The sequence below is a fragment of the Oncorhynchus kisutch genome, linkage group LG7 (genome assembly GCF_002021735.2).
Source record: "Oncorhynchus kisutch isolate 150728-3 linkage group LG7, Okis_V2, whole genome shotgun sequence".
Taxonomy (NCBI): Eukaryota; Metazoa; Chordata; class Actinopteri; order Salmoniformes; family Salmonidae; genus Oncorhynchus; species Oncorhynchus kisutch.
This window is the reverse complement of record NC_034180.2, coordinates 40,407,767-40,431,980: the sequence shown is the minus strand read 5'-3', so window position 1 is coordinate 40,431,980 and position 24,214 is coordinate 40,407,767. Positions and strand designations below refer to the sequence as shown.

General features: G+C 42.8%; 1 protein-coding gene across 1 annotated transcript in view; it reads right to left on the bottom strand.

Moving 5' to 3' along the window:
- The window catches only part of LOC109893789 (beta/gamma crystallin domain-containing protein 1-like), a 55,647-nt gene that overhangs the window by 10,623 nt on the left and 20,810 nt on the right, over positions 1-24,214 (bottom strand). The window contains exons 2-16 of the mRNA XM_020486997.2: positions 22,580-22,703; positions 16,538-18,063; positions 14,429-15,585; positions 11,527-14,153; positions 10,586-10,624; positions 10,168-10,286; positions 9,580-9,894; positions 8,165-8,291; positions 8,011-8,046; positions 5,757-5,947; positions 1,956-2,082; positions 1,638-1,783; positions 594-720; positions 364-393; positions 99-211 (exon numbers count right to left, since the gene is read on the bottom strand). Of these exons, the coding sequence (XP_020342586.2) occupies positions 99-211; positions 364-393; positions 594-720; positions 1,638-1,783; positions 1,956-2,082; positions 5,757-5,947; positions 8,011-8,046; positions 8,165-8,291; positions 9,580-9,894; positions 10,168-10,286; positions 10,586-10,624; positions 11,527-14,153; positions 14,429-15,585; positions 16,538-18,063; positions 22,580-22,703 (6,804 nt within the window). The remainder of the gene's footprint in view (positions 1-98; positions 212-363; positions 394-593; positions 721-1,637; positions 1,784-1,955; positions 2,083-5,756; positions 5,948-8,010; positions 8,047-8,164; positions 8,292-9,579; positions 9,895-10,167; positions 10,287-10,585; positions 10,625-11,526; positions 14,154-14,428; positions 15,586-16,537; positions 18,064-22,579; positions 22,704-24,214) is intronic.

The window sequence follows — 24,214 nt, the reverse complement described above, 5'->3', positions numbered from 1 at the left end:
CTTTGAGTGTAATATACAACTAACATTTCTGTATACTAAATGTCACTCTATAACAAGTAGAATGAACATGCTGTGTTTAAAGTTGATGTTCTGCTCACCTCCCAGCCAGTACTCTACAGGAGCCAGGGAAGAAGTCTTCCTCCAGGGCTACCACACTGTCCTCCAGTACCACCACTCTGCCCTGGAACCCAGGCTTTGAGAACAGCTGGAGCTAAGGTGCATACACAGGAGATAAACATGACCTACAACTACAGTGGATTACAGCTAAGATACTTCATGCAAAATGATGGTATAATCACATCCATAGACTATTGACTATGTTAAGATAGTTAATATTATTTGTTAATCACAATCAGAACTTACCCTGAACTTGCTTGATCCACCCAGGTTATCCTGAAAGTAATAAAGGAATTATGGGTAAACCAGTTCAAAGCTTCCCCACCAACCTCATAGTTTATCAGAGTCATGAAAGTACACTGTAAGTATGATACTACAAAGTATGATACTACAAAGGTGGTACTGCTGTGATTATTATTGTATCATAGTCTTGCCCTAGTCCACCCATTGACTGTGCTTAAATATGTTATGTTTACCTGGAAGACTGGCTGCAGCGAGGATATCTTGAGGTTCGGTCCTCCCCAGTCCTCTGGGCTTCCGTAGAGGCCTTTCTCTAGAATGTAAAGTTCTCCGGAGAACCCAGGGTTCTCAAAGGCAACCCACCTGTTTAGAACACATTCACAACAGGTAACAATTCACAATACAACATGTTGAAAATAGCTTAATTCCCATCCGTATGTCATAAACTTTAAACGGGAGGTCTGAATATGATTGTTAAATTTTACTGTAGTTTCTAATCCTGTAATATTATAGGTTTATAACTTGAAATCACTAGCTCTAACTCCACTTTATCACTAACCAAACACTGAGCTACGGCATTTTAAAAGGCCATAAAACAATTAGCCAGGTAAACTACACAGGGAACAGTAGAAGGTTATAAAGAGATTATGTGAAGGCTATCCCTATTCAGTGGAGTTCATTTTCAACTACATAAGCTTTAGGTGTATGCTCTACATAACCAGTTTGGAAAATTATATTAAAATGAAAGCTGTTCATTCTAACAGAGAGACTTTTGTGATAGCTTATGAACCACTGAGACAACTGACTTTATCTATAAAAGAGATAGCCAATGAACTAATAGCCAATGAACTAATAGCCAATGAACTTCTAAGTGATTAAATTCAGATATGTCTTGAACATGGCCACTCCCTTTTTTTACTGAAATATGTACAAAGCTTATACAGTTTGAATTGTGACTCTGGGACTGGACCTTTACAATCTATTCTCCTCTCTAAGAATATATAACCCCAGAGATTGATCTCATTTTCCCACCTATTGTCTAACCTTCAGTATCACTGTACTAAGCGCGACATTCACACCAGTCTTTCACGTTTGTGCATTTGTGCGCATGTGTGTGTGTGTGTTAATTAAAAGCTTGCATTCAGAGGAAAGAGAATAGGAGTGACCCACCTATATTTCTCTAGCACAGCCAGCCAAAGCCCTTGGCTTTTGTGACACACTGAGTTATTTGAATAGATGCAGGAGACTGCTACATAGGACTGTCAGAGAAGTTGACTTACACTCCACCCTGGACATTGATGGACTGTGTCTTCGAGCCGAAGCCTGTGTCCTCCATGTTAATGACAGGCCCTAGCAGGTCCATGTTGACCCCTCTCTCCCCAAAGTCCCTCTCACTGAACAACTTCACATGGGGAGACAGGACATCCTACAACCCAGGGAATGTAAACATAAACACCCAAACGATCTCTATTTACAAAGACCAAACTGACTTTATTTTGACTAGGTACTTTCAATCATCACAAACATTCTATATATTCTTTGTAGAAGCAAACAGATGTAAACCATGGCTCTGAATAGATGAGAGTTCCAGTACTTACAGTGCGTACAGGGCGAAGTGACAGGAGCTGGTCTCCGTAGCCTCCCCACTCCCTCCAGTCAGGATACTCCCCCTCCTCCAGGAGATACTGGTGACCTTCAAACTCTGGTTCATCATAGCCAACCCAGCTACAGGGACAATCAGGAACACACAGGGTGATAGAGTAGATCTGACCCAGCTACAGGGACAATCAGGAGCACAGATGGCTCTGTTTGGGCTAGTTTCAAACACTAGCCCAAATTTTTGTCATATAAAAAGCGTCACACTGGCATGTTCCAGCCCGCCAGATTCGGCAATTGACCTGTATTATATCAGCTCGCTTGCGCTCAGATGGGCGGGGTGGAAATACTTAAGGTGTCATTAAAAACATAGTGCTAATTTCAGGCAGCACTGATAGGGATATGTAAAACCAGCCAGAAGCTGACTTTAGCGGTAACGCAGTTGGTTATGGCATGAATTCTGACAGCGGAAAGGCAGCCTATCCAGACATGATGCACACTGCCCAGGTGCGCATGGTACAAGAGTAGCCTAATGTGCTTTTGGTAACTGTATACTTCATATTTAGAAAAAACATTTAAAACTCATGTTTTTCCCCATTTTGTTTGATTTGATTAGTAACCCCCCCCCCCCCCCCCCCCATGATGTAGGCTACGTGTCCATGCCCATCATGAAACTAGAGATGAGAACATTGGTGAATACCGGTGATCCTCGCATTTCGAAGTTATCTGTAACCTGTGAAAATGGCTTGAACCCAAGCCCTCCCTTTAAGCCTACTATATCGAAGGCTGGTTTTCAAATCAAAATCAAATCACATTTTATTAGTCACATACACGTGTTTAGCAGATGTTATTGTGGGTGTAGAGAAATGCTTGTGCTTCTAGCTCCGACAGTGCAGCAATATCTAACAAATAATATCTAACAGTTTCACAACAGCAATGTGTGTCTTTTTTATCCTGGGGATGATGTCATTACATTTGACATTTATTTATTATTATTGTTGTCTAACAAAAATGGATTGCTTGTTTTTCGTTTACATTTATTACAGCCAAACCTATTTGAATGATTCACCTTTCCGGTTTCATGGTGACAATGTCCGTGGCGCGCTTGGAATGCAACTTCTGGAGATGTGTGAATGCGATCTGATCTGTAAAATGGTTCCGAATATATTCATAAAACATAGGCCTATTTGGGGGCACTATAACGGTGAGTGGACGTTCTCCATTTCTATTTATTTTGGATCTTTGTCCAGCTACTGTGAAAAGTTTGGATGAGCCATGAAACCCTCCATTGTTTTATATGCCCACAGGGAGAAATGATGTTGCCTGTAAGTGTGACATAGCCTATTTAAAACAAGTTGTTGTTTTGTTTAGAATTTGATTTGAATGATTCATTCTCTTTTTAGGCCTTATCAATCATTTATTTAATCTTGTTCATTGACAATGTTTAGCATGTCCATGGCTCAGTCATAATGCAATTTACAGTAGGCCTAGCCCCTATATCAGTGTGAATGCTATTGATGCCATGAAATTACTTAGAACAATGTGAACTGCAAATGGGTTAAAGTTTTAACGTATTTAGCAAATATAGGATTACATTTAGTTATTTAGTTTCTGTAAGCCATTTAACAAACTATAACAGACTAACATTGGAATTGATTCCAAGGCAATACATAAAAGACTGTAAATACACCACTTGATGCAACCACATATTTCGTCATTGGGGCGCGTTCTGATTGGCCAGTGAGGGGCCAAGCCTCGACATACCCACAACTTGTTCATTCATTTAAACCCAGGCCTTTCGCGCACTTACCAATAATTGTGATAGTAAAAATAGCTAAAATATTTCGAACACACACCTGAACCCTACAGCTCTACCGCCTGTGCTTAATTTACCATTGCTTTAGGTTTGTTAAAATAAATCCCAGAGGGTGATGTTAGAACAGATCTGACCCAATACAGTATAAAATGAATAGACCGTTAATAACCTTTTTGGGATAGGGGGCAGCATTTTCACTTTTGGATGAATAGCGTGCCCAGAGTGAACTGCCTCCTACTCTGTCCCAGATGCTAATATATGCATATTATTATTGTTATTGGATAGAAAACACTCTGAAGTTTCTAAAACTGTTTGAATGATGTCTGTGAGAATAACAGAACTCGTATGGCAGGCGAAAACCTGAGAAAAATCCAACCAGGAAGTGGGACATCTGAAGTTTGTAGTTTTTCAAAGCTTGGCCTTTTATTTTTTATTTTTTTATTTCACCTTTATTTAACCAGGTAGGCTAGTTGAGAACAAGTTCTCATTTGCAACTGCGACCTGGCCAAGATAAAGCATAGCAGTGTGAGCAGACAACAAAGAGTTACACATGGAGTAAACAATTAACAAGTCAATAACACAGTAGAAAACAAAGGGGGAGTCTATATACAATGTGTGCAAAAGGCATGAGGAGGTAGGCAAATAATTACAATTTTGCAGATTAACACTGGAGTGATGAATGATCAGATGGTCATGTACAGGTAGAGATATTGGTGTGCAAAAGAGCAGAAAAGTAAATAAATAAAAACAGTATGGGGATGAGGTAGGTGAGAAAGGGTGGGCTATTTACCAATAGACTATGTACAGCTGCAGCGATCGGTTAGCCGCTCAGATAGCTGATGTTTGAAGTTGGTGAGGGAGATAAAAGTCTCCAACCGAATTCACATTGAGATATGGATAAAGTTGCACTTCCTACGGCTTCCACTAGATGTCAACCGTCTTTAGAAACTTGAATGAGGATTCTACTATAAAGGAGGGGTTCATGAGACCTCTTTGAGTCAGTGGTCTGGCAGAGTGCCTTGGTCTCATGACGTGCGCTCCTGACAGAGTTACCTCTCGTTCCAGTGCATTTCTTCAGACAAAGGAATTCTCAGGTTGGAACATTATTGATGTTTTATGTTAAAAACATCCTAAAGATTGATTCCATATATCGTTTGACATGTTTCTAAAGGACTGTAACGGAACTTTTCGAGTTTTTGTCTGGACGAAGTGCCTGCGCCTCATGAAGATGGATTACTGGGATGAACACGCTAACAACAAGTGGCTATTTGGACATAAATGATGGACCTTATGGAACAAATCAGTCATTTATTGTCGAACTGGGATTCCTGGGAGTGCCTTTTGATGAAGATCATCAAAGGTAAGTGAATATTTATGGTGTTATTTCTAACTTTGTTGACTCCAAAATGACGGATATTCCTCTGGCTGTTTTGGGTTCTGAGTGCCGTTCTCAGATTATGCTTTTTCCTTAAAGTTGAGCGGTTGCATTAAGGAGAAGTCTATCTTTAATTCTGTGAATAACAGTTGTATCTTTTATCAATGTTTATTATGAGTATTTCTGCAAAATCACTGGATGTTTTGGAATCAAAACATTACTGCACGTAACGCGCCAATGTAAACTGAGATTTTTGGATATAAATATGCACATTATCAAACAAAACATACATGTATTGTGTAACATGATGTCCTATGAGTGTCATCTCATGAAGATCATCAAAGGTTAGTGATTAATTTGATCTATATTTCTGCTTTTTTTTTCTTTTTTTTTTTTCTGCTATACTCCTATCTTTGTCTGGAAAAATGGCTGTGTGTTTTTTTGACTTGGCTATGACCTAACATAATCATATGTTGTGATTCCGCTAGCGGAACCCCTGCCCTAGAAAGGTTAATCTGTGTTATGGCAGGTCAATATGGGCAGGGGAGGGGTCATTTCATTACAATACTATTCCCTGCTGCATGTCAGCTGAGATCAACCACAAGTACTTACAGTCCACGAATGATCTTGATGGATCCCACAGAACACAAAGTCTTCCTTCTGACTGGATTACCTTCTGCCTCCTCCTCCACCACCTCCTCCACCCGCCCCTCTTTGTCCTCTCCTCCCTCTCTGAAGTCGTACACATCATCGTCAATCTCCACACACTCGCCCTCGAAGCACGGCCTCTCGTACACCAGAGCCTGAAGGAGAGAGAAGGGGTTAAAGTTGAGGCTGATGTGCTGAGGTGGGCAAAGTGATCTTGTTCATACCTGTCAACTTCCCAGGGATGCATGCTCCTCATACCACAGATTCCACCCCCCTAGGCCCTGTACCTCTGGACAGAACATTTCACAACTGCCTGTCTGACAGTGCAATATTGAGCCCAGAGGGCTAGGTGGTACTTTTCCTAAACCATCAATCAATTGTTTATTTTAATGGTTGAACAAATGTTCAGCAGATATTGAGCCAAACTGCTACATTATTAGCCCCTTGAAACCTATGAAATGCACTTGCATATTTCTACATTTTAGACCTCATCTGGTCTGCCAGAATGTCCTAAACAAACAGCTCTACTGGCAACCACAGCCCAGCATGCAGAGACAACACACTTTTGTGCTATGTGCCCATAGAGCTGCCGGGGCACACATAGTTTTCTCACTAGTCACTAGTCAATCCACCTGAAACAACAGGCCTGTTGGTCTGTTTCACAATTAACAGATTTTATAAGACAGAGAACATAGGATGACAGCTGTGCTATAATAATATGTGGTCCCATCATATCACAGCTAGTCTTCAGCCATGTCACCAGAAAAAAGCCAAGCATTTGGATATTATGAGGTTTTGTGGTAAGAGGCGATTGCAGTTGTTAAACGTTCCCACTGTCATTCACAGACTGTTTAAAAAGAATGTATCCTTAAAACTTCTTGTGGCTAGGGGTTCCGCTAGCTGAATCTTTCTTTTATAGAAATATAGAACTTTCATACATTCACAAGTGCAATACACCAAATTAAAGCTTAAGTTCTTGTTAATCTACCCACCGTGTCCGATTTCAAAAAGGCTTTACAGCGAAAGCACAACAAATGATTATGTTAGGTCAGAGACTGGTCACAAAAACACATACTGTACATCCATTCTCCAGCTAAAGAGAGGAGTCACAAAAAGCAGAAATAGAGATAAAATGAATCACTAACCTTTGATGATCTTCATCGGATGGCACTCATAGGACTTCATGTTACACAATACATGTATGTTTTGGTCGATAAAGTGCATATTTATATCCAAAAATCTCAGTTTACATTGGCGCGTTACGTTAAGTAATGTTTTGCTTCCAAAACATCCAGTGATTTTGCAGAGCCACATCAATTTACAGAAATAGTCATCATAAACTTTTATATAAGATACAAGTGTTATGCACAGAATTTGTGATATACTTCTCCTTAATGCAACCGCTGTGTCAGATTTTTTAAAAACTTTAAGGAAAAAGCAAATCATGCAATAATCTGAGTACACCGCTCAGACAACAAAACAAGCCATACAGATATCCGCCATGTTGGAGTCAACAGAAGTCAGAAAGAGCGTTATAAATATTCACTTACCTTTGATGATCTTCATCAGAATGCACTCCCAGGAATCCAAGTTCCACAATAAATGTTTGATTTGTTCGATAAACTCCATCATTTACGTCCAAATACCTCCTTTTGTTAGCGCGTTCAGTTCACAAATCCAAACTCACGACGCGCGGGCAAGTCCAGGCGAAAGTTCAGAAGAAAAGTCATATTACAGTTCTTAGAAACATATCAAATGATGTATAGAATCAATCTTTAGGATGTTTTTATCATAAGTCTTCAATAATGTTCCAACCGGAGAATTCCTTTGTCTGTAGAAATGCAATGGAACAGAGCTAACTCTCACGTGAGAGTGCATGATCAGCTCATGCCCCTCTGGCAGACCTCTGACTCATTCAGCTCCCATACCCCCCTCCTTCACAGTAGAAGCATCAAACAAGGTTCTAAAGACTGCTGTTCTGTTATAGTCACAGACATCATTCAAACAGTTCTAGAAACTGCAGAGTGTTTTCCATCCAAATGTACTAATAATATGCATATATTAGCAAGTGGGCCTGAGTAGCAGGCAGTTTACTCTGGGAACGCTTTTCATCCAAACGTGAAAATGCTATCCCAAACAGGTTTTAAACATTGATGTAAATATGAATGGTCATAGGAATAGCTATAAAAACAGGATAATTCAAAGAGGGGAAGCATACCTTTACTTCATTAGGATGCTCCACCTTTATCCCACCCTGTAAGAGATGGAAAACCACACAGGCCTTTAGCATCATGGAGATAAAACAGTAGAATACACAGTAAGGGGACAGTGTTTTTTAAAAGATAATTAAGAATGACATAATGATCCAGTACCATTTTGAGTGTTTTCAGCGATCCGATGAAGGGCTGAGGGAATGCCCAGGCCTCTGGACAGGGGTACTCGCCCACCTCCAACACCGATAAGAGACCCCCAAACCCTGGGTCACCATACACCAGCCAGCTATGGGATAGCAACAAGGGCCACACACAAACAAAGATTAGACACTTGTACAAGACACTAAATCACACCCTTGTTCTTCAGCTGTCATGTAAATATTAACTTTAAAACACATCCAAATATGATTTCAGGCCATTAGCACTATGATTCGACAACACACCTAAGACAGACAGACATGAGCAGATTCACTGAACTACATACAAAATAATCAACATACACCGTTAGCAACGCTTTTTCTATCTAGAACCTAAAAGAGTTATTCGGCTGTTCCCATTTGATAAACCTTTGAAGAACCCTTTTCGGTTCTAGGTAGAACCCCTTTGGGTTCCATTTAGAACCCTTCCACAGAGGGTTCTACATGGAGCTCAAAAATGTTCTACCTGGAACCAAAAAGGGTTCTCCTATGGGGACAGTCGAAGACCCTTTTGGAACCCATTTTTGGAACTCTTTTTTTCTAAGAGTGTAGCAGCACCAATGTACTGTCTACAAAAAACAACAACATGTTTGTGACTGAGATAACATCTCCTAACAGCAAATTATGTCATTCCAACAAGCACATGCAGGCCAGCCTGAATTCCAATGAGAAAAGTGAAGAAAGATCAGCCTCCATGACAAGAGTTGCAAAAAAAAAACATACACACTATAGTGAGTGAAAATGCTAAATTATAGTTTGCACACCATTTCTTTTTTTAATTTAAAAACATTTTTTTAACCTGTTTGTCGTGCTATCCAATTGTTTTAGTAGCTACTATCTTGTCTCATCGCTACAACTCCCATACGGGCTCGGGAGAGACAAAGGTTGAAAGTCATGCGTCCTCCGATACACAACCCAACCAAGCCGCACTGCTTCTTAACGCAGCGCGCATCCAACCCAGAAGCCAGCCGCACCAATGTGTCGGAGGAAACACTGTGCACCTGGCAACCTTGGTTAGCGTGCACTGTGCCTGGCCGGCCACAGTAGATGAGCGATGAGACAAGGATATCCCTACCGACCAAGCCCTCCCTAACCCAGACGACGCTAGGCCAATTGTGCGTCGCCCCACTGACCTCCCAGTCGCGGCCGGTTGCGACAGAGGCTGGGTGCGAACCCAGGGCCTCTGGTGGCACAGCTGGCACTGCAGTACAGCACCCTTAACCACTGCGCCACCCGGAGGGGCTGTATCATCCATCTCAACACGCTTTTGAACATTAGCAAGCCTGCTGGGGCAAGTATGGTATATTGAATTTAATTTAATAATGAAGCAAATTCTTTACTAAGATTTGAACCTACAACCGTGAAGGTAGAACTTACACTCCAGAGTGGACCTTGATGGAGCCGGTGTTCTGTATGTTCCCATAAGAGCAGATCTCAATAGTGTCGTCGCAGAAGGATGTCATTCTCCCCAGACCATTCACTTCAGTGAACAGGTCAATCCGAGGTAGACTGTAGTCCCTCACTGCCAGGCGGATAGATCCGATGACCATGGGTGAGGTTGGCACAGGCAGACCCATGTGATCCAGTGCCCCTGGTGTCACCTCCTCTGCCCACACGTTGACCAGCTCCATGGGCCCCTCCTCCAGGGCGATGGTCCGCCCCTGGAACCTTGGCTTCTCATACAGCAGCCAGCTACAGGGACAGGATGTGATGACACACTAAGAGACATGTTCCCAACAGTCACAAAATATTGAGTTGCTGTCATGCGTCTTTAACATGAGACATTAATCAATTAATAATGTAATAGAGGATTGTGACAAGTTAAAAATTGAAGATTTGTATGAAATAAAGCATTAATTTATGGAATACAGAGTGAGGGAATGAGGAATGAAGTTTGTGTACGATATAGACAATTCTTACTTTGTGGCTGTTGTAACCGGTGACAATCACAACAAATAGTCTTACCATCCCCTGATGACCCTGACTGAGATGACAGGAGACAGCTTCATCATGGAGGCATCCTCTACGTCCCCAAACACCTCGTAGGCCTCTCCTTCAAACTGAGCCCGCTCATGGAGCACTATCTACAACAGGATGTAGAGATTTACAGTAAGTACATCTCATGGTCATTACAACATGTGACACTTGTTGATTGTATCATTGTCACTTGCAATTTCTGATACAATAGACTGAGTTGAATACTGCAGACGTTTTATGAAATATCTTTCCAGATAATCACCATAAAATATCAAAAGTATATGAGAATAAATAATGTAGAACTCCCCAACACACAACTAGTTGTAAACCTAGCATCATATCGTGTTACTATAAAACACTGGACGGTGGATGCAGTATTTTGTTTTGACTGTAAAGTCAATCGTACCTTCCCAGGCCGTTTGTGGAACCCTCTCACTTCTGGAATCTGAAAAGGAAAAGAAAGAATGCTGACTTTCCTTTTCCTCTGAGGGACTGGGGGGTGGAAAAGCACAAGTATCCTGTGTATTTCCTGTACTCACGGCAGAACACTGGACTGCCTCCAGATAGAAATAACTCAACAAAAGACTACCAGTTATACATTTGCCAGCTTAAAAACATCAATAGTTAGCAGCCTACATGCCATGTACTGTACATTAGTGTGTAAGAGCAAACCACCATTGGTCTACACATGCTGGGCAGAAAGTAAGATGGCAGTCATGTAAGCAAAACAACGTGAGAGAAGTAGGCTTATTTGCATGTTTGTGTGCCTGGTCTGAGCATCAAAATGTATGTACAAAATGAGTGGTTCTGGCGAAGGCATATATAAACGTTTATTGAGGTATGCCTCTTCTTGTCTTTACTTGCAAATAATTCATGACTTGTTTCTAAGAGCCATAACTTGTAAACGTCTAGAACTTTTTATTGTATTTCAACATTCCAAAATACAAAGCTGAACCTGATTTGATTAAGTGGCGTGTTGCCATGGAGATACTTTAGATGCCTGTACAAAGTGAACAGGATCTGAAGTATCTGCTCAGCCCATTAAACAATGCCCTGCAGGTCAGAACTCATTTAGTTGTAAAACTGAATCCTCTGTTTCCAGAAGTAAAGCAGTACTGAGAGAATATGAGAGACTCGGGCAGGTAGAGACAACCATAGTTATGTCTCAATCATGCAATTTTAGTCTCTATGGAAAAAAAAACAACGTATTTCTCAATCTAGTACAAAGTACCCGTCTATAGAGATTTTAGATGGATAAGTAAAATAACATAGATACATACAGTACAGTAATGATGCAAAACCCCAAACTGTCAGTTGGCTTCATGCAGTCTTGTCTGAGACTCTTACCTTGGGGTTGGCTGCAGGAAGACCATTCAGAGGGGCCTGTGGGATGTGGTTGGTGGCTGGATGAAGTCCTAAGGTAAGTCCCTTTAGTCCAGTACCGTGACCTAAGCCCATTACAGGGCTAGCCATTGTACTCTGTGTAGCACTACTCTGTGAGGATCCTTTGTCTGTCCTGAGATACTGCTCCAGGGGATCTGGCAGCTTTAGCTCAGTGAACAAGGGGAGAGGAGGAGGTGAGGAAGGACTGATTATTGACTCACCAGTTGCAACCACACCCATACTCAGGCCCGGATTCATACTTCTCCAACCCGCCCTTTCTGGCACTGTGCCCTGGGTGGTAGGAGAGGGAGGAGCACCATTAGAGACTGAGGAGGAAGGATCCCCTTTGTTCCTTCTGGAAGTCCTGGGGGAGCTCAATAGGTTGGAGAGTAGGGACATCCTTTCTAGCCGTGACGTGAGCTGACCGGTTTCTTCCCCTTGCTCCTCTTTCTTCTCTACTTCCCTCTTCCCCTCTACTTTAATGTTCACCTCTCCATCTTTCCCATCTGTTTGACACCCTGGTTTTCTCCGGGCTCTAGATGGAGACTGGAGGGCTTTGAAGAGAAGGCTGTCCTCTGCATTAGCCCTTCTTGGCTGTGTCTTCTCCTCCCTGGCCTGTTTCTTTATCAACATGGCCGGGGTTTCTTCATCCTTGGTCCTCTTTTTCAGGCCAAACTGGAAGCCATCAGCGTCAAAAGGGTTCTCGAAGCGGTCCTCCTTGATGGCGGGCAGGGCAAAGGGGGGCGAGGAGGTCTTGGCATGGTCGTGGTGCCTCTTGGGGGGGAGGGGAAAGGGGGTGCCCAGTTCCTTAATGCTCCTGATGAAGTCATCCACGTTGTCAATCTCAGCCAGACTCTCATCCTCGCTGGTTGAACAGTCCAGCCTTCTCTTGGTCTCCCTCTTCTGCTCCTGTTTTGAGCCGCGCTCCACGTTCAGCCAGCTGGACGGAGATTCCTGTTTCAGAGGGAGAGGTTTAGGGGGAGAGGGGAGCTTCAGAGAAGTTGGCAGCTGAAGAGGCAGCTCAGCCTTGGGGTTTGCTTTTGTCATTTTAGGGGGTTCTTTGAGGAGCAAGACCTTCTTCTCCTGAGCTTTTGTTCTTATGGATTTTGAGTCCTGTTTTGTGTCTAATATCTTAGTCACTCCTTCGCTGGGTCTTTCTTCTTGTTTTGTCACTTTCTCCTTCTGATCTTTTGTAGTTGTGGTCTTTGATTCCTGTTTTGCATCCATCTTAGTAACTGTGCTCTTAGTTGCCGCCTCACCCAGTTTGTCCTCTTTGTTTTCTTTGTGTGGCCCGCTATGTGCATCTGCCAAATTCTGTGTCAGTGAAGGAAGCTCTTTGTTCAGTTGGACCTCACCATTTTTAATTGGTTTCAGAACAATCGCAGGCTCTGTTATGATGTCGGAGACCTTCACTGGCTCTCCCCCCTTCTGTACTTCAGTCTCTTTCCCAGACACTATGGATATATCAGAAACTATGCCATTACGAATAGGTACTATATCGGGGGTTTGAGCATTAGCTAGTTTCTTAGATTTTTCCTCTGATCCAAAGATGGGTGACTGTGTTGCTGTATCTTGACTCTCTCTTCTTTCAACCACAGTGGAGGCGTTTTTGGGTGAGCTATCCTTTGCTACATCCAGGCCATGTTCCACAGGCTGATTCGTATTGGATATCCCTTCCCCAGCACTAAGTATGAGCTTCTCTGAAGCTGGAGAAGTATTTTCATTGTACTCATCACTTTTCTGATTAGCTTGGTTCTCAGTGTCAGTATGAATGTGGTCAGTCAATTCAGGCTTGGTTGATGTATATATTACTTCCTCATGGGTAGGTGTGCTTGAGGCAGACACAATGAGGCTTGGTTCAGTTGGGCGTTTCTCCAGGACTACACCTGGGCTTACAGGACCCATCTGCTGCAGTGGTGTATTGGTTAAGGCTTCCACATAGTTGTGGTCACTCTCTGTCTCGGATGAGAGATCTGGGTATGGTTTGGTTTGTTGTTCCTTTGTAATACAGGTAGTTTTGACTGATATAGATTTTTTTTGTCCATTTTCAGATATTTTATCAATTTTTGTTTCAGGTGTACTACTACTGCTCCTGTCCTCTAGTGATTTCTTTGTTCCAGTGACTGCTGATTCATCTGTTTGATCATTTACAAACAGTTGCTGGTGTGTTGCTGGTGTGGTTTGTTGATCATCTATTTGAGAGTTATCTGTGACCAGTGACACATGATCGTGTATAGATTTAGATTGTGTTTCAGAGTTCATAGTTTGCTCATATTTCTTGAGGGGCTTGCCTTTAGGGGGAGTTACCTGACGGAACATTGCACGCTTGCTAGCCACAGTCACAGAATCACTTGGATCTTTCACTGGACTTTTCAAACTCAGTGGTGAAGCCTTCCCAGAATCATCAGCAGTCATGTCCATGGTGGGAGATGTGATGTTACTCTTCTTCTTAAGTCCAAGGGAGGCGGGTTTCTCTGGCTTGGTTGGTAACAGTGAGGGAGGGGTGGGTGTGTCCCCGTCATCACGGGGGGTGCTCTTATTGGAGGCCTGTTGGGGCAGGTTTGTTTGCAAAGGGCAGGGCAACTTGCTTCCTGTTGGTGATACAATAGTTAGTCAGACAGTTAGTATAGCAGTTTGTTGGTTAGTTTTCATAATGCATTGCAAAATGAGAGCTATCCCTTTCTCTTAAATATGTGACATTTACAATTCCTCTTGTCCATCAAAGAAATTAAACCATTGGATAATTTTGAAACATTACCACCACTAAACACATAACTAAAACAAGTAAGCTAGACAGGGGCTATGAATAAGCAGACAGAATCTTATCAATATCCCATGTTCAAAATCCATGACAAGTTTGTCTTACCCTTCTCAGGTTCAGTGGTCATTGTCTCATCTGGGGGCATTTCCTCTGGGCTGGGAAGCTCCTGCTGCTTTGGGCTGGTTGGTGTGGAAGGCCTACTATTGACAACTGATGCTCTCTCAGTGGTCTTGGTAGTTTTACTCCCTGTGTCGATGGTTTGGAGTTTGCCGTCTTTCATCTTTCTGACCAAAGACAAAGAGTTGTCAGGGGCTTTGGGTAACCGGCTCTTTGGTATCATGCTGCTGCTGGTGCTGTCTGGGCGTGTGGGAGCCTGCTTTTTGACATCTTTGGGTTCACTTGTTTTGGCTAGGTCAGTGTTGTTGTCCTCAGGGTCTTTTTCCATCCCATTGGATAGGTTTACCTTATCTGAGTTCACAGGTGACATGACTGGTACTTTAGTAGGTGATTCCTCTTCTGACGTAACAGGCCCTGGAGTTGGTTTCCCCCCTGAACCCACTTCATTCACCTCCTCGGTGATAGGCTTTTTGTCTGTTTTAATCATTAAATGTTTAGGTTTAGGGGTCTTCTGGGGTTTGGAACCAAGCACAGGTAGAGACACAGCCACTGAAACATCAACCACTGAGGTTGTGCCTGGTGACAGTGGAGGTTTTGATACAGCTTCTGTCTGTGACTTTTTGGGAATTTTCGACTTGGGGCTGTCGGTGACCTCTGTTTTTCCTGCGGTGGGTTGATCCTTTAACGTAGGTGACATAACCTTTGTTTTCTCACTGCCATCTTTAGGTGTCCTTTGTGATGGAGCCCCACTAGAAATCCCTGCCTTTCCACCATCTTTCAGACCCTTTCCCTTAGCCATGCCCAGGACAGCTTTGGACTTGGGCCCAACCGGAGGAGGGGGGCACTTTGACCGACTGGCTACATTGCCTACTTTGTCACCTGGTTTAGACGGGGTGACCTGGGTCATCCCCTGACATCTAACCCTTGAACCTCCTGTGTTGGGCTGTGTTTTACGTCCTGGCATAGTTGTGGTTGGAGAGGCCTCATTCATCTCTGGGGTTGGGGACGTTGGGGAACTGTCTACAGCCATGGGGTCATGGTGTCTTTGATCAGAGTCTGTACCCATGGTTATCTCCCCAGCAGTGATGATACAGTCATTGTTTGGTTCCTTGAGGTCTACATACACTTTTTGGGGGCTTGGCGAGCTGTTTAGAGAAGAGAGAAAATGTGTGATTAACTTTGAGGACAGGAGGGAAAAATTATTTAGTGTGCAGAACAAACTTGTCACCACAAACAGGTGTTGTAACTACATTGATAGGGTACTTCATTTATACCAACCATTATAAAACCAAATAAACATGTTATTCGGATAAGGAAAAACAGCCTTTAGCAATACGTGCAAAGTGAACCTGAAATAAATCTTTCTGCACTCAGTAGCTTGACCAACTGCTCTCACTTAAAACTTCCAGCAGTGCAGAACATCTCCTCAGGTATCAGTAGAACAATACATCCATGAATTCCAAGCATTTTAATCTAAAAAACAGGCTACATCACATTAATATGATACAACAAAAAGCATGCCTTGTGGCATTACTATGTCTGAAAGATATGTGGAAGATATGTGGATATCAGAATGGTGTGCCTTACTTTTGTCAGCCTTGTACTGAGTCTACTCAATAAACCCTTTAGTCAAACAAAGTGACTAGTTGCTTCTGCCATTAGTCATCATTCAAGATGGAAATAAAACATGGAGTAAAGCTCCATTTTGATTGAAATAAAACAGTTCATTTGAACAACTGACTTAACAATTTAAGGTAGTGTACTGACTGGGTTGTAAAGTGCACACTGTATTTTGTGACAATGACATAGGAAGATACAGTATGGTTGCATAGTCGATGACCTGTAGTAGTACGATCAGTAATCATGTAGTCCAAGTAAAATATACATTAAGTAATGTGACATTTTAATGACGCAGGACTTTTCAGCTGTACTAAGAACTGCTGTTATTGTTCTCCTCTGGTACAAATAGGCACAGCTCAGGTGTTTTTTTCTTTCTCTCACTCAATCTTTCAATCGCTCTCTCAATCTCTCTTTCTCACCTTAGGATCAAAGCACTCTTTAAAAAGACCAAAGAAAATGTAAAATAAAGATACTCACAGTTTCACCTCTGACTTCTGAGGAATCTTTGAAGCCAAGTCTGCGATGTCATTATTTTCTAGCTCTGTTTTTGTCTGTTCGTCCCCGTCAGAACTGGGCTCAGGGCTCACATACACCTTCTTTGGGAAAATCTTCTCACTGCGGGACAGTTTCACACTCCTGCGCTTTTCCTCTTTGCTCAGGGCCATCTGGTACTCTAGAGGGGTGCTGCTCTCTGAGTCTGTGCCTGGACTGTTCGCCTCTGGCTGGGCTTTGTTTGTTGTTTTGGACTCCTTGGAGGCTGGCGCTGTAGATACAGCCAGCTTTGGCTTTGGCTCTCTGCCACTGGCCTCTGCTGCTGATACTGCTGAAGGAGTTAGAGTGGCCAGGACACCTGCAGTATCAGGGTACTCCACAGGGGCCACAGTCATAGGTATGGTCAGGACTGAATGCGAATTTACACTCTTCCTCTTCCCATTCCTCTCCCCCTCCTCTTCTCCCAGGTGTGTTTCCACCCACAAGGCTTTGTGTAGCTTCACTGGTGAGTCCTGCGTCGTCCCCTCCTCTCCCCCATGTAACGTGGTCTGTGCTGGGGGAGCTGTTTCAGGCGAGCTGCTGCTGGTGGATTTCAGAGCCCTCCTCCTGTTTTTCTTCCCCATGGCTGGGCTGTCCTCCCCCTCCTCCCCCTCTAGCTGGGGATCTGAGGAGGACGGGGTGTGTGACTGAGAGCCTACAGTCACTCCCATCAGGTAACTCCCCTTCCCTCCAACAGATGTTTTCAGGGAGGTCTTTTTAGACTCTGTGACCAGAGAGGTGAAGTCAGCCTTAAGGTGAGATTGTGAGAGCTCAAATGACCTGAGGGTGTTTTGGACCACTGGGCTGCCCCCTCCAGACCCCTCTCTGTCTTTCACAGTGGTTTGTTCCAGATGTACCTGCAGCCTCCTGCTCGCCTCTCCCACTACGTCCTCAGTGGGGCTGAGCCCTGGGACTTGGTCTGCTCCGGAGGAGGACGAGTTCGTTGGAGTCAGATTCCAAGAATTCCTGTCTGCCTCTCCGTCTGCCTCTGCCTCGGCCCTGCTCGCCCTGCACACCTGCACCTCCCTCACGCTGCCACGATCGCTGCTGTCGCTGCCTGCAAACAAAAGGTCCCCTCTGTCCACCACCACCAGAGAGGCTAGGCTGGAGGTACCAGGGCTGGAGCTGGTACTGAACACCGATCCCTTCTCCTGGAGCTCTGACAAACTTCCCTGCACTGGCCTAGCTCCGGCTTCCACTACCTCCCCCTGTCTCCGGGTGGTGGTGGGGGTCCTTTGCCAGTCTTCCTGTGGAGGTTGGTGGGGGGAGAGAGGAGAACCAGGGGACTGGGGGGAGACGGGAGAACCAGGGGACTGGGGGGAGACAGGAGAACCAGGGGACTGGGGGGAGACGGGAGAGCCAGAACCAAGCCAGGATCCATCCTCTGAGTCTGCTGAGAGTGAACCGCTCCGGCTCTTCTTCTTCTTTATGGAAAAAAAATTGCCGATGCGGTTCAACACTCTGTCTGAGCTCTTGGAGGAGACAGAGAAAAAAAACGGATGGAGATGGAGAACAGACACACCTGTTGTTTTTGGCACAGCTGTACAAATAACCACAGACGTTAGTTCCCCTCTCACTTTTTTTGTCCTTGATATAAAGCTGGGTTCTCCAACCCTATTCCTGGAGAGCCACCGTCCAGTAGGTTTTTTCTCCAACCCTTATCTAGCATACCTGATTGTAATAATTATCTGGTTGAATATCTGAATCAGGTTAGTTACAACTGGGGTTTGAACGAAAACTTACAGGGGGGTAGCGCTCCAGGAACAGGTTTTAGAGAGCCCTGATATGAGGTGTGCTCAATGATGTAGTACATTTACATAGAATAGATTCATTCTCTGATTAACGCATTAACCTTAAATCCTTAACATCAACTATTACCTCTAAGATTCCGTAAATATTCGATCACAATTTATTTGGATAGTTCTTCTGTAGATGCTATACAGATGGTCATACTATCAACAAATGATCTGATAATCAACTGACTATCTATTGATAAACAACTGCCTGCTAAGGTTACAGTTGAGGCAAGGTTTAGAATAAAGGTAAGGGTTAAGATTAGGGATAGTGTTAGGGTAAGGCTTAAGTTTAGGGTTAGGATAAGGGTTAGTGTTAGTGTTAGGGTTAAATTTGTAGGTAGTAAGTTGAAATGTTACTGATAGTCTATAGTATATAGCATTCTTGTCAAAATCAAACAGGCCAAGCTGAATGGTATAGATCAGTGTTTCCCAACTCTGGTCCTCAAGTACCCCCCAACAGCACACATTTTTGTTGTAGCCCTGGACAAAACCACCTGATTCAACTTGTCAAGTACTTGATGATTAGTTGACAAGTAGTCAAGTAGTAATCAGGTGTGCTTGTCCAGAGTTGGGAAACACTGGTGTAGATGTCTCTCTGGTAACAGCCAGGTAGGAAAATGATCAGGCTTCTACAGCACCTGGGCAATGACCATAGAGATCCTATTAAAGTCATTTTCTAATGGCTAATTCTATGGTATTGACAAAATTAGGCAGACTTCGGGAGACTGAAAAGATTTGCCGTGGGTCCTCAGATCCTCAAAAGGATCTACAGCTGCACCACCGAGAGCATCCTGTCGGATTGCATCACTGCCTGGTGTGGCAACTGCTCGGTCTCCGACCGCAAGGCACTACAGGGAGTAGTGCGACACGGCCCAGTACATCACTGGGGACAAGCTTCCTGCCATCCAGGACCTCTATACCAGGCGTTGTCAGAGGAAGAACCTAAAAATGTTCAAAAACTCTAGCCACCCTAGTCATAGACTGTTCTCTCTGCTACCACACGGCAAGCGATACTGGAGCGCCAGGTCCAAGAGGCTTCTAAACAGCTTCTACCCTCAAGCCATAAGACTCCTGAACATCTAATCAATTGGCTACCCAGACTATTTGCGTTGACCCCCCCTCCCCTTCTTTTACACCGCTGCTACTCTCTGTTGTTGTCATCTATGCACAGTCACTTTAAAAACTCTACCTACATGTACATATTACCTCAACTAACCGGTGCCCTCGGACATTGAATCTGTATCGGTACCCTCCTGTATATAGTCTCGCTATTGTTATTTCACTGCTGCTCTTTAATTACTTGTTACTTTTATTTCGTATTCTTATCTGTACTTTTTTAAACTGAATTGTTGTTTAGGGGCTTGTAAGTAAGCATTTCACTGTAAGGTGAAACACCTGTTGTATTTGGCGCATGTGACTAATAAAATTTCCCACAAGTCAGTATCGACAGGTTTTGAATCCCAATGCCGGACAGGTCGAATGAGAACCAACGAGGCAAACAAGGAATGTAAGGATCACCAAATAATACTAGTTTTCTATAAGATCTATTGGATTACTTACCATACCTAGAAATAAACACAACAATGTACGTCTTAGTCAATTTAGACAGTGGGTATCATAAATATTCACCCCCTTGGATTTTTTCAAATTTTGTTGTGTTACAAAGTGGGATTGAAATAGATTTAATTGCGATTTTTTTTGTCATTGATCTGCACAAAATACTCTATAATGTCAAAGTGAAAAGAAAGTTCTATCCAGCCATGATGCACACTGCCCATATATTCATGGAACAAGACTGTCCCAATGTTCTTTTGTTGTCTGTATACTTTGTATTCTGTCATTTAATTTATTTTCATTGATTTAGCCAGGATAGTCTATTTAGCCAGGATAGTCACTGTTCTCCAGGGAGTCCAGGATCCATAGAATCAATACAAACATACACATCACATAAAGGCTGTCTAAACAAAAACATAGTACACACAGTAGCATACATACAAAAGCCCAGCATACTCTGTTTGTCTGTTTCCTACTATAGTACAGGCTGGAACAGCCTATACAGAACATCATAACTAAAGATAATACACATAAAACCGCTACATACCATTTTAGCGATACTTGCTGGATTTTAGCCTGTAGATTTATTTTCCTTACAGTTCCGGCATAATAACCATATCCTGCACCAATAGCAAATCAGGTGCAAAAAGTGAATGTTTATCAGCTCATAGCTTCCTGCTAAGCTGCTTGGTTGAAGATAACAATATACAATTACTAAAGCTGGAATAAAAGTCAACGCCGCCAAATACAATAAGTGAACTGTCTAACTTTACAGACAGACAGAGAGACAGTGTGTGAGCGATATCCGTGTGTATCTATATCTGTCTAGCCCTGAGTAGACTTGTATCAAACAAACTAAGGTACATTGCTTCAGGGCATAATTCCACTTCTATCACAGGTGCAGCATAAAGGCTATTGTGAAAGAGCTTTCACATAAAAAAAACCCCACATTAACTAATTATCCAATGAGAATGTATGGACACGGATGTCTGACAAACATCTCCACCCTTCTTCCCTCAAACAAACTGGGGCAAGTCAGTAGCCCCGGGACATCTTTATCAATATCATAATACAGTGGATAAGACCAAGACAAGGAAAAAACACAATATGTACATTTGCGAATATTTGCTAATTATTACATGATTCAGCAGTGTACAGTGTGAATGGTTCGACCAACTCTGACACACGAAAGGATGAACATTTTTGCCCTTTTGTGCCTATAACTGGCACGAGTTGAACGATCTGCTGTTGTTGTTTCATATGGACCTGTGCACATCCTTCCTTCAGTAGTAGAAACAGACTCTGGATCTCCACAGGACTTTCACCTATTAAAAATCCTGTTGAAACAGAGCTGATTGTTCTTTTGTTTCCAAATGGCCTCAGACCTTTCAGGAAACACATGACAGGTACAGGCACAAACTTAGTGGTTATTGTGTTCAAGTTCATGTTCCAAATTGTATGCCTAGCTTAGAAATACTTCATTTTAATGTATAAAATAAAAGACACAGGATCCTATTCTTTCTACTCAAGTAACCAAGTTTCCAGGGAAAACATAATTCTTCTTGAACGGATGAATGTACTTAATTACGTATTTGTGAAAGCTGGATTGATATCAATAGAACATAGATAGTGAATCCTACCCCATTAATAATAATAATGAATAATGAATAATAACTATAATATACAGTGCACATGTTGGACAACATGTTGGACAAGTAGGTATCAATGGAGAATAACACAGGAAGAAATCCTGTCACTGCAGGATTATTTTGCTGTGACAATATCGGTCAAATTAAGATACTGCATCTGTAGGTGGGCATATAATTTACCCTTCAACCCTAATGATTTGTATACAACTTTAAGGGGCTTCTGATAAATGTGTCTACATTTATCTTAATAACCCAAGGCATTGAAGAAATGATCATGTAGATCGGTATTCAAAACCTAAATGTTGCATAATACAAATAAACTGACTCAAACTTTTATTGAGGGGTCTGTCTGAAGAATCTGAACTGCTGTACTGTTTATGTACATCTCACATATCAAAGGGTCTAATTAGCACCTACCTCCTCAATAACACTTGATCGTGCAATTGGAGGGCCGAGGAGTGAGGAGGGAGGAAGGGACTGGTTTGGGATTTACCTTACTTCTTTTCCACTCAAGGCCCTGCAAAGTGAGTCAATACTGCCCTCCTCTGCACACCTTCTATATGACTGCACATCCAGGCTCAGTGCAAGAAGTGGCAAGCAGTAGTATGGGGTAAATGTCTCCAAGCAAAGAAACAGATTCTGTCACTGAAATTATGTTTAGTAATCGTTTTGATCAATATCAAGTGTGTTGCATATGAATCTATCCACTCTGAAAGTTCTCTCTTTTGACACATACTTTTGACAATTGCAGAACAGAACTATGGTAAAAATGTATGGTACAGTATGTTTTGCTACAATGTATAGTATAGTCACATTTCATCATTAATCTTAGATGAGTCTGTCCTAAAATACTTTAGATTGGCCTCACAGAAGGTAAAGAGGGTGGGGTTTAAAAGTACAGTAATTCAAATATAGAACAGATATTTCCAGATGACTTCTCCACAACACAACAGAGGACTCCTATTGTAGTCTACTATATAGTGACATACCTTATTTCTGGACTTGTTGGGACTGAGGCTGTTGAAGGCTGACATGTCATAGCTGATCATGGAGGTAGCATCCCTGTCAGTCGTGGTGCTGTATTCTGTTTTCACGCTCGGTTGGTCAAAACTCCTGACGCACAGACAGACAGACAGACAGACAGACAGACAGACAGACAGACAGAGAGACAGACAGACAGACAGAGAGAGAGAGAGAGAGAGAGAGAGAGGTACTGTTAGGCTTAGAGCAGGCTGCTGTTCTTACCCAGTAACCACTGATAAGATGCTGAAACTTGGTTTCTATCCCTCGCCCACTCTCGCAGTCTTTCTTTTGATTTCATCTTTTCTATCATGGTTTTAACCATTCAGCATTCAGGAGTCGACCCACTTCCGGATTATAACATGTCCTTATCCACTGGTCCACTTTCTCACACACACATTCACAAACCCCATGGCATGGCTAATTGTGCCACCCATTCCACCTATATGTTGCTATCACATTAATGATGTATGGCCTTTTCAAAATGAAAAGGTACAAAGGTCCAGTCATCGCCCATGACCACTTGACACACCGAAAGTAACTCAGCTGTAAGTACACATTTCTTCAACATCAACATATCCAAGAACACAACCACAACGCTTCTGTTTCCTGTTTTAACTGTGACATCTGACACCCTCGTTGTGCTTTACATGACAGACTTGACGATTTATAGCAGAGAGAAATGGTACACTGGTCAGACGACACTCACCCACACAACTTATTCACAATTCACAACAGCGTGTGTGCAGTAGTTAGAATAACATTGTGCTTTCTGGGACACACATGTCAATAGGCACTGGTCTGTTTTCAGGAGGTCAAATCAAATCAAATGTTATTTGTCACAAACACATGGTTAGCAGATGTTAATGCGAGTGTAGTGAAATGCTTGTGCTTCTAGTTCCGACAATGCAGTAATAACCAACGAGTAATCTAACCTAACAATTTCACAACAACTACCTTATACACACACGTGTAAAGGGATGAAGAATATGTACACAAAGTTATATGAATGAGTGATGGTACAGAACGGCATAGGCAAGATGCAGTAGATGGTAGTACAGTATACTGTGGTAGTACAGATGGTAGTACAGTATCGAGTACAGTACATACATATGAGATGAGTAATGTAGGGTATGTAAACATTATATTAAGTGGCATTGTTTAATGTGGCTAGTGATACATTTTTTACATCCATTTTTCCATTATTAAAGTGCCTGGAGTTGAGTCAGTATGTTTGCAGCAGCCACTCAATGTTAATGGTGGCTGTTAACAGTCTGATGGCCTTGAGATAGAAGCTGTTTTTCAGTCTCTCGGTCCCTGGTTTGATGCACCTGTACTGACCTCACCTTCTAGATGATAGCGGGGTGAACAGGCAGTGGCTCGGGTGGTTGTTGTCCTTAATGATCTTTATGGCCTTCCTGTGACACCGGGTGGTGTAGGTGTCCTGGAGGGCAGGTAGTTTGCCCCCGGTGATACGTTGTGCAGACCTCACTACCCTCTGGAGAGCCTTACGGTTGTGGGCGGAGCAGTTGCCGTACCAGGCGATGATACAGCCCGACAAGATGCTCTCGATTGTGCATCTGTAAAAGTTTGTGAGTGCTTTT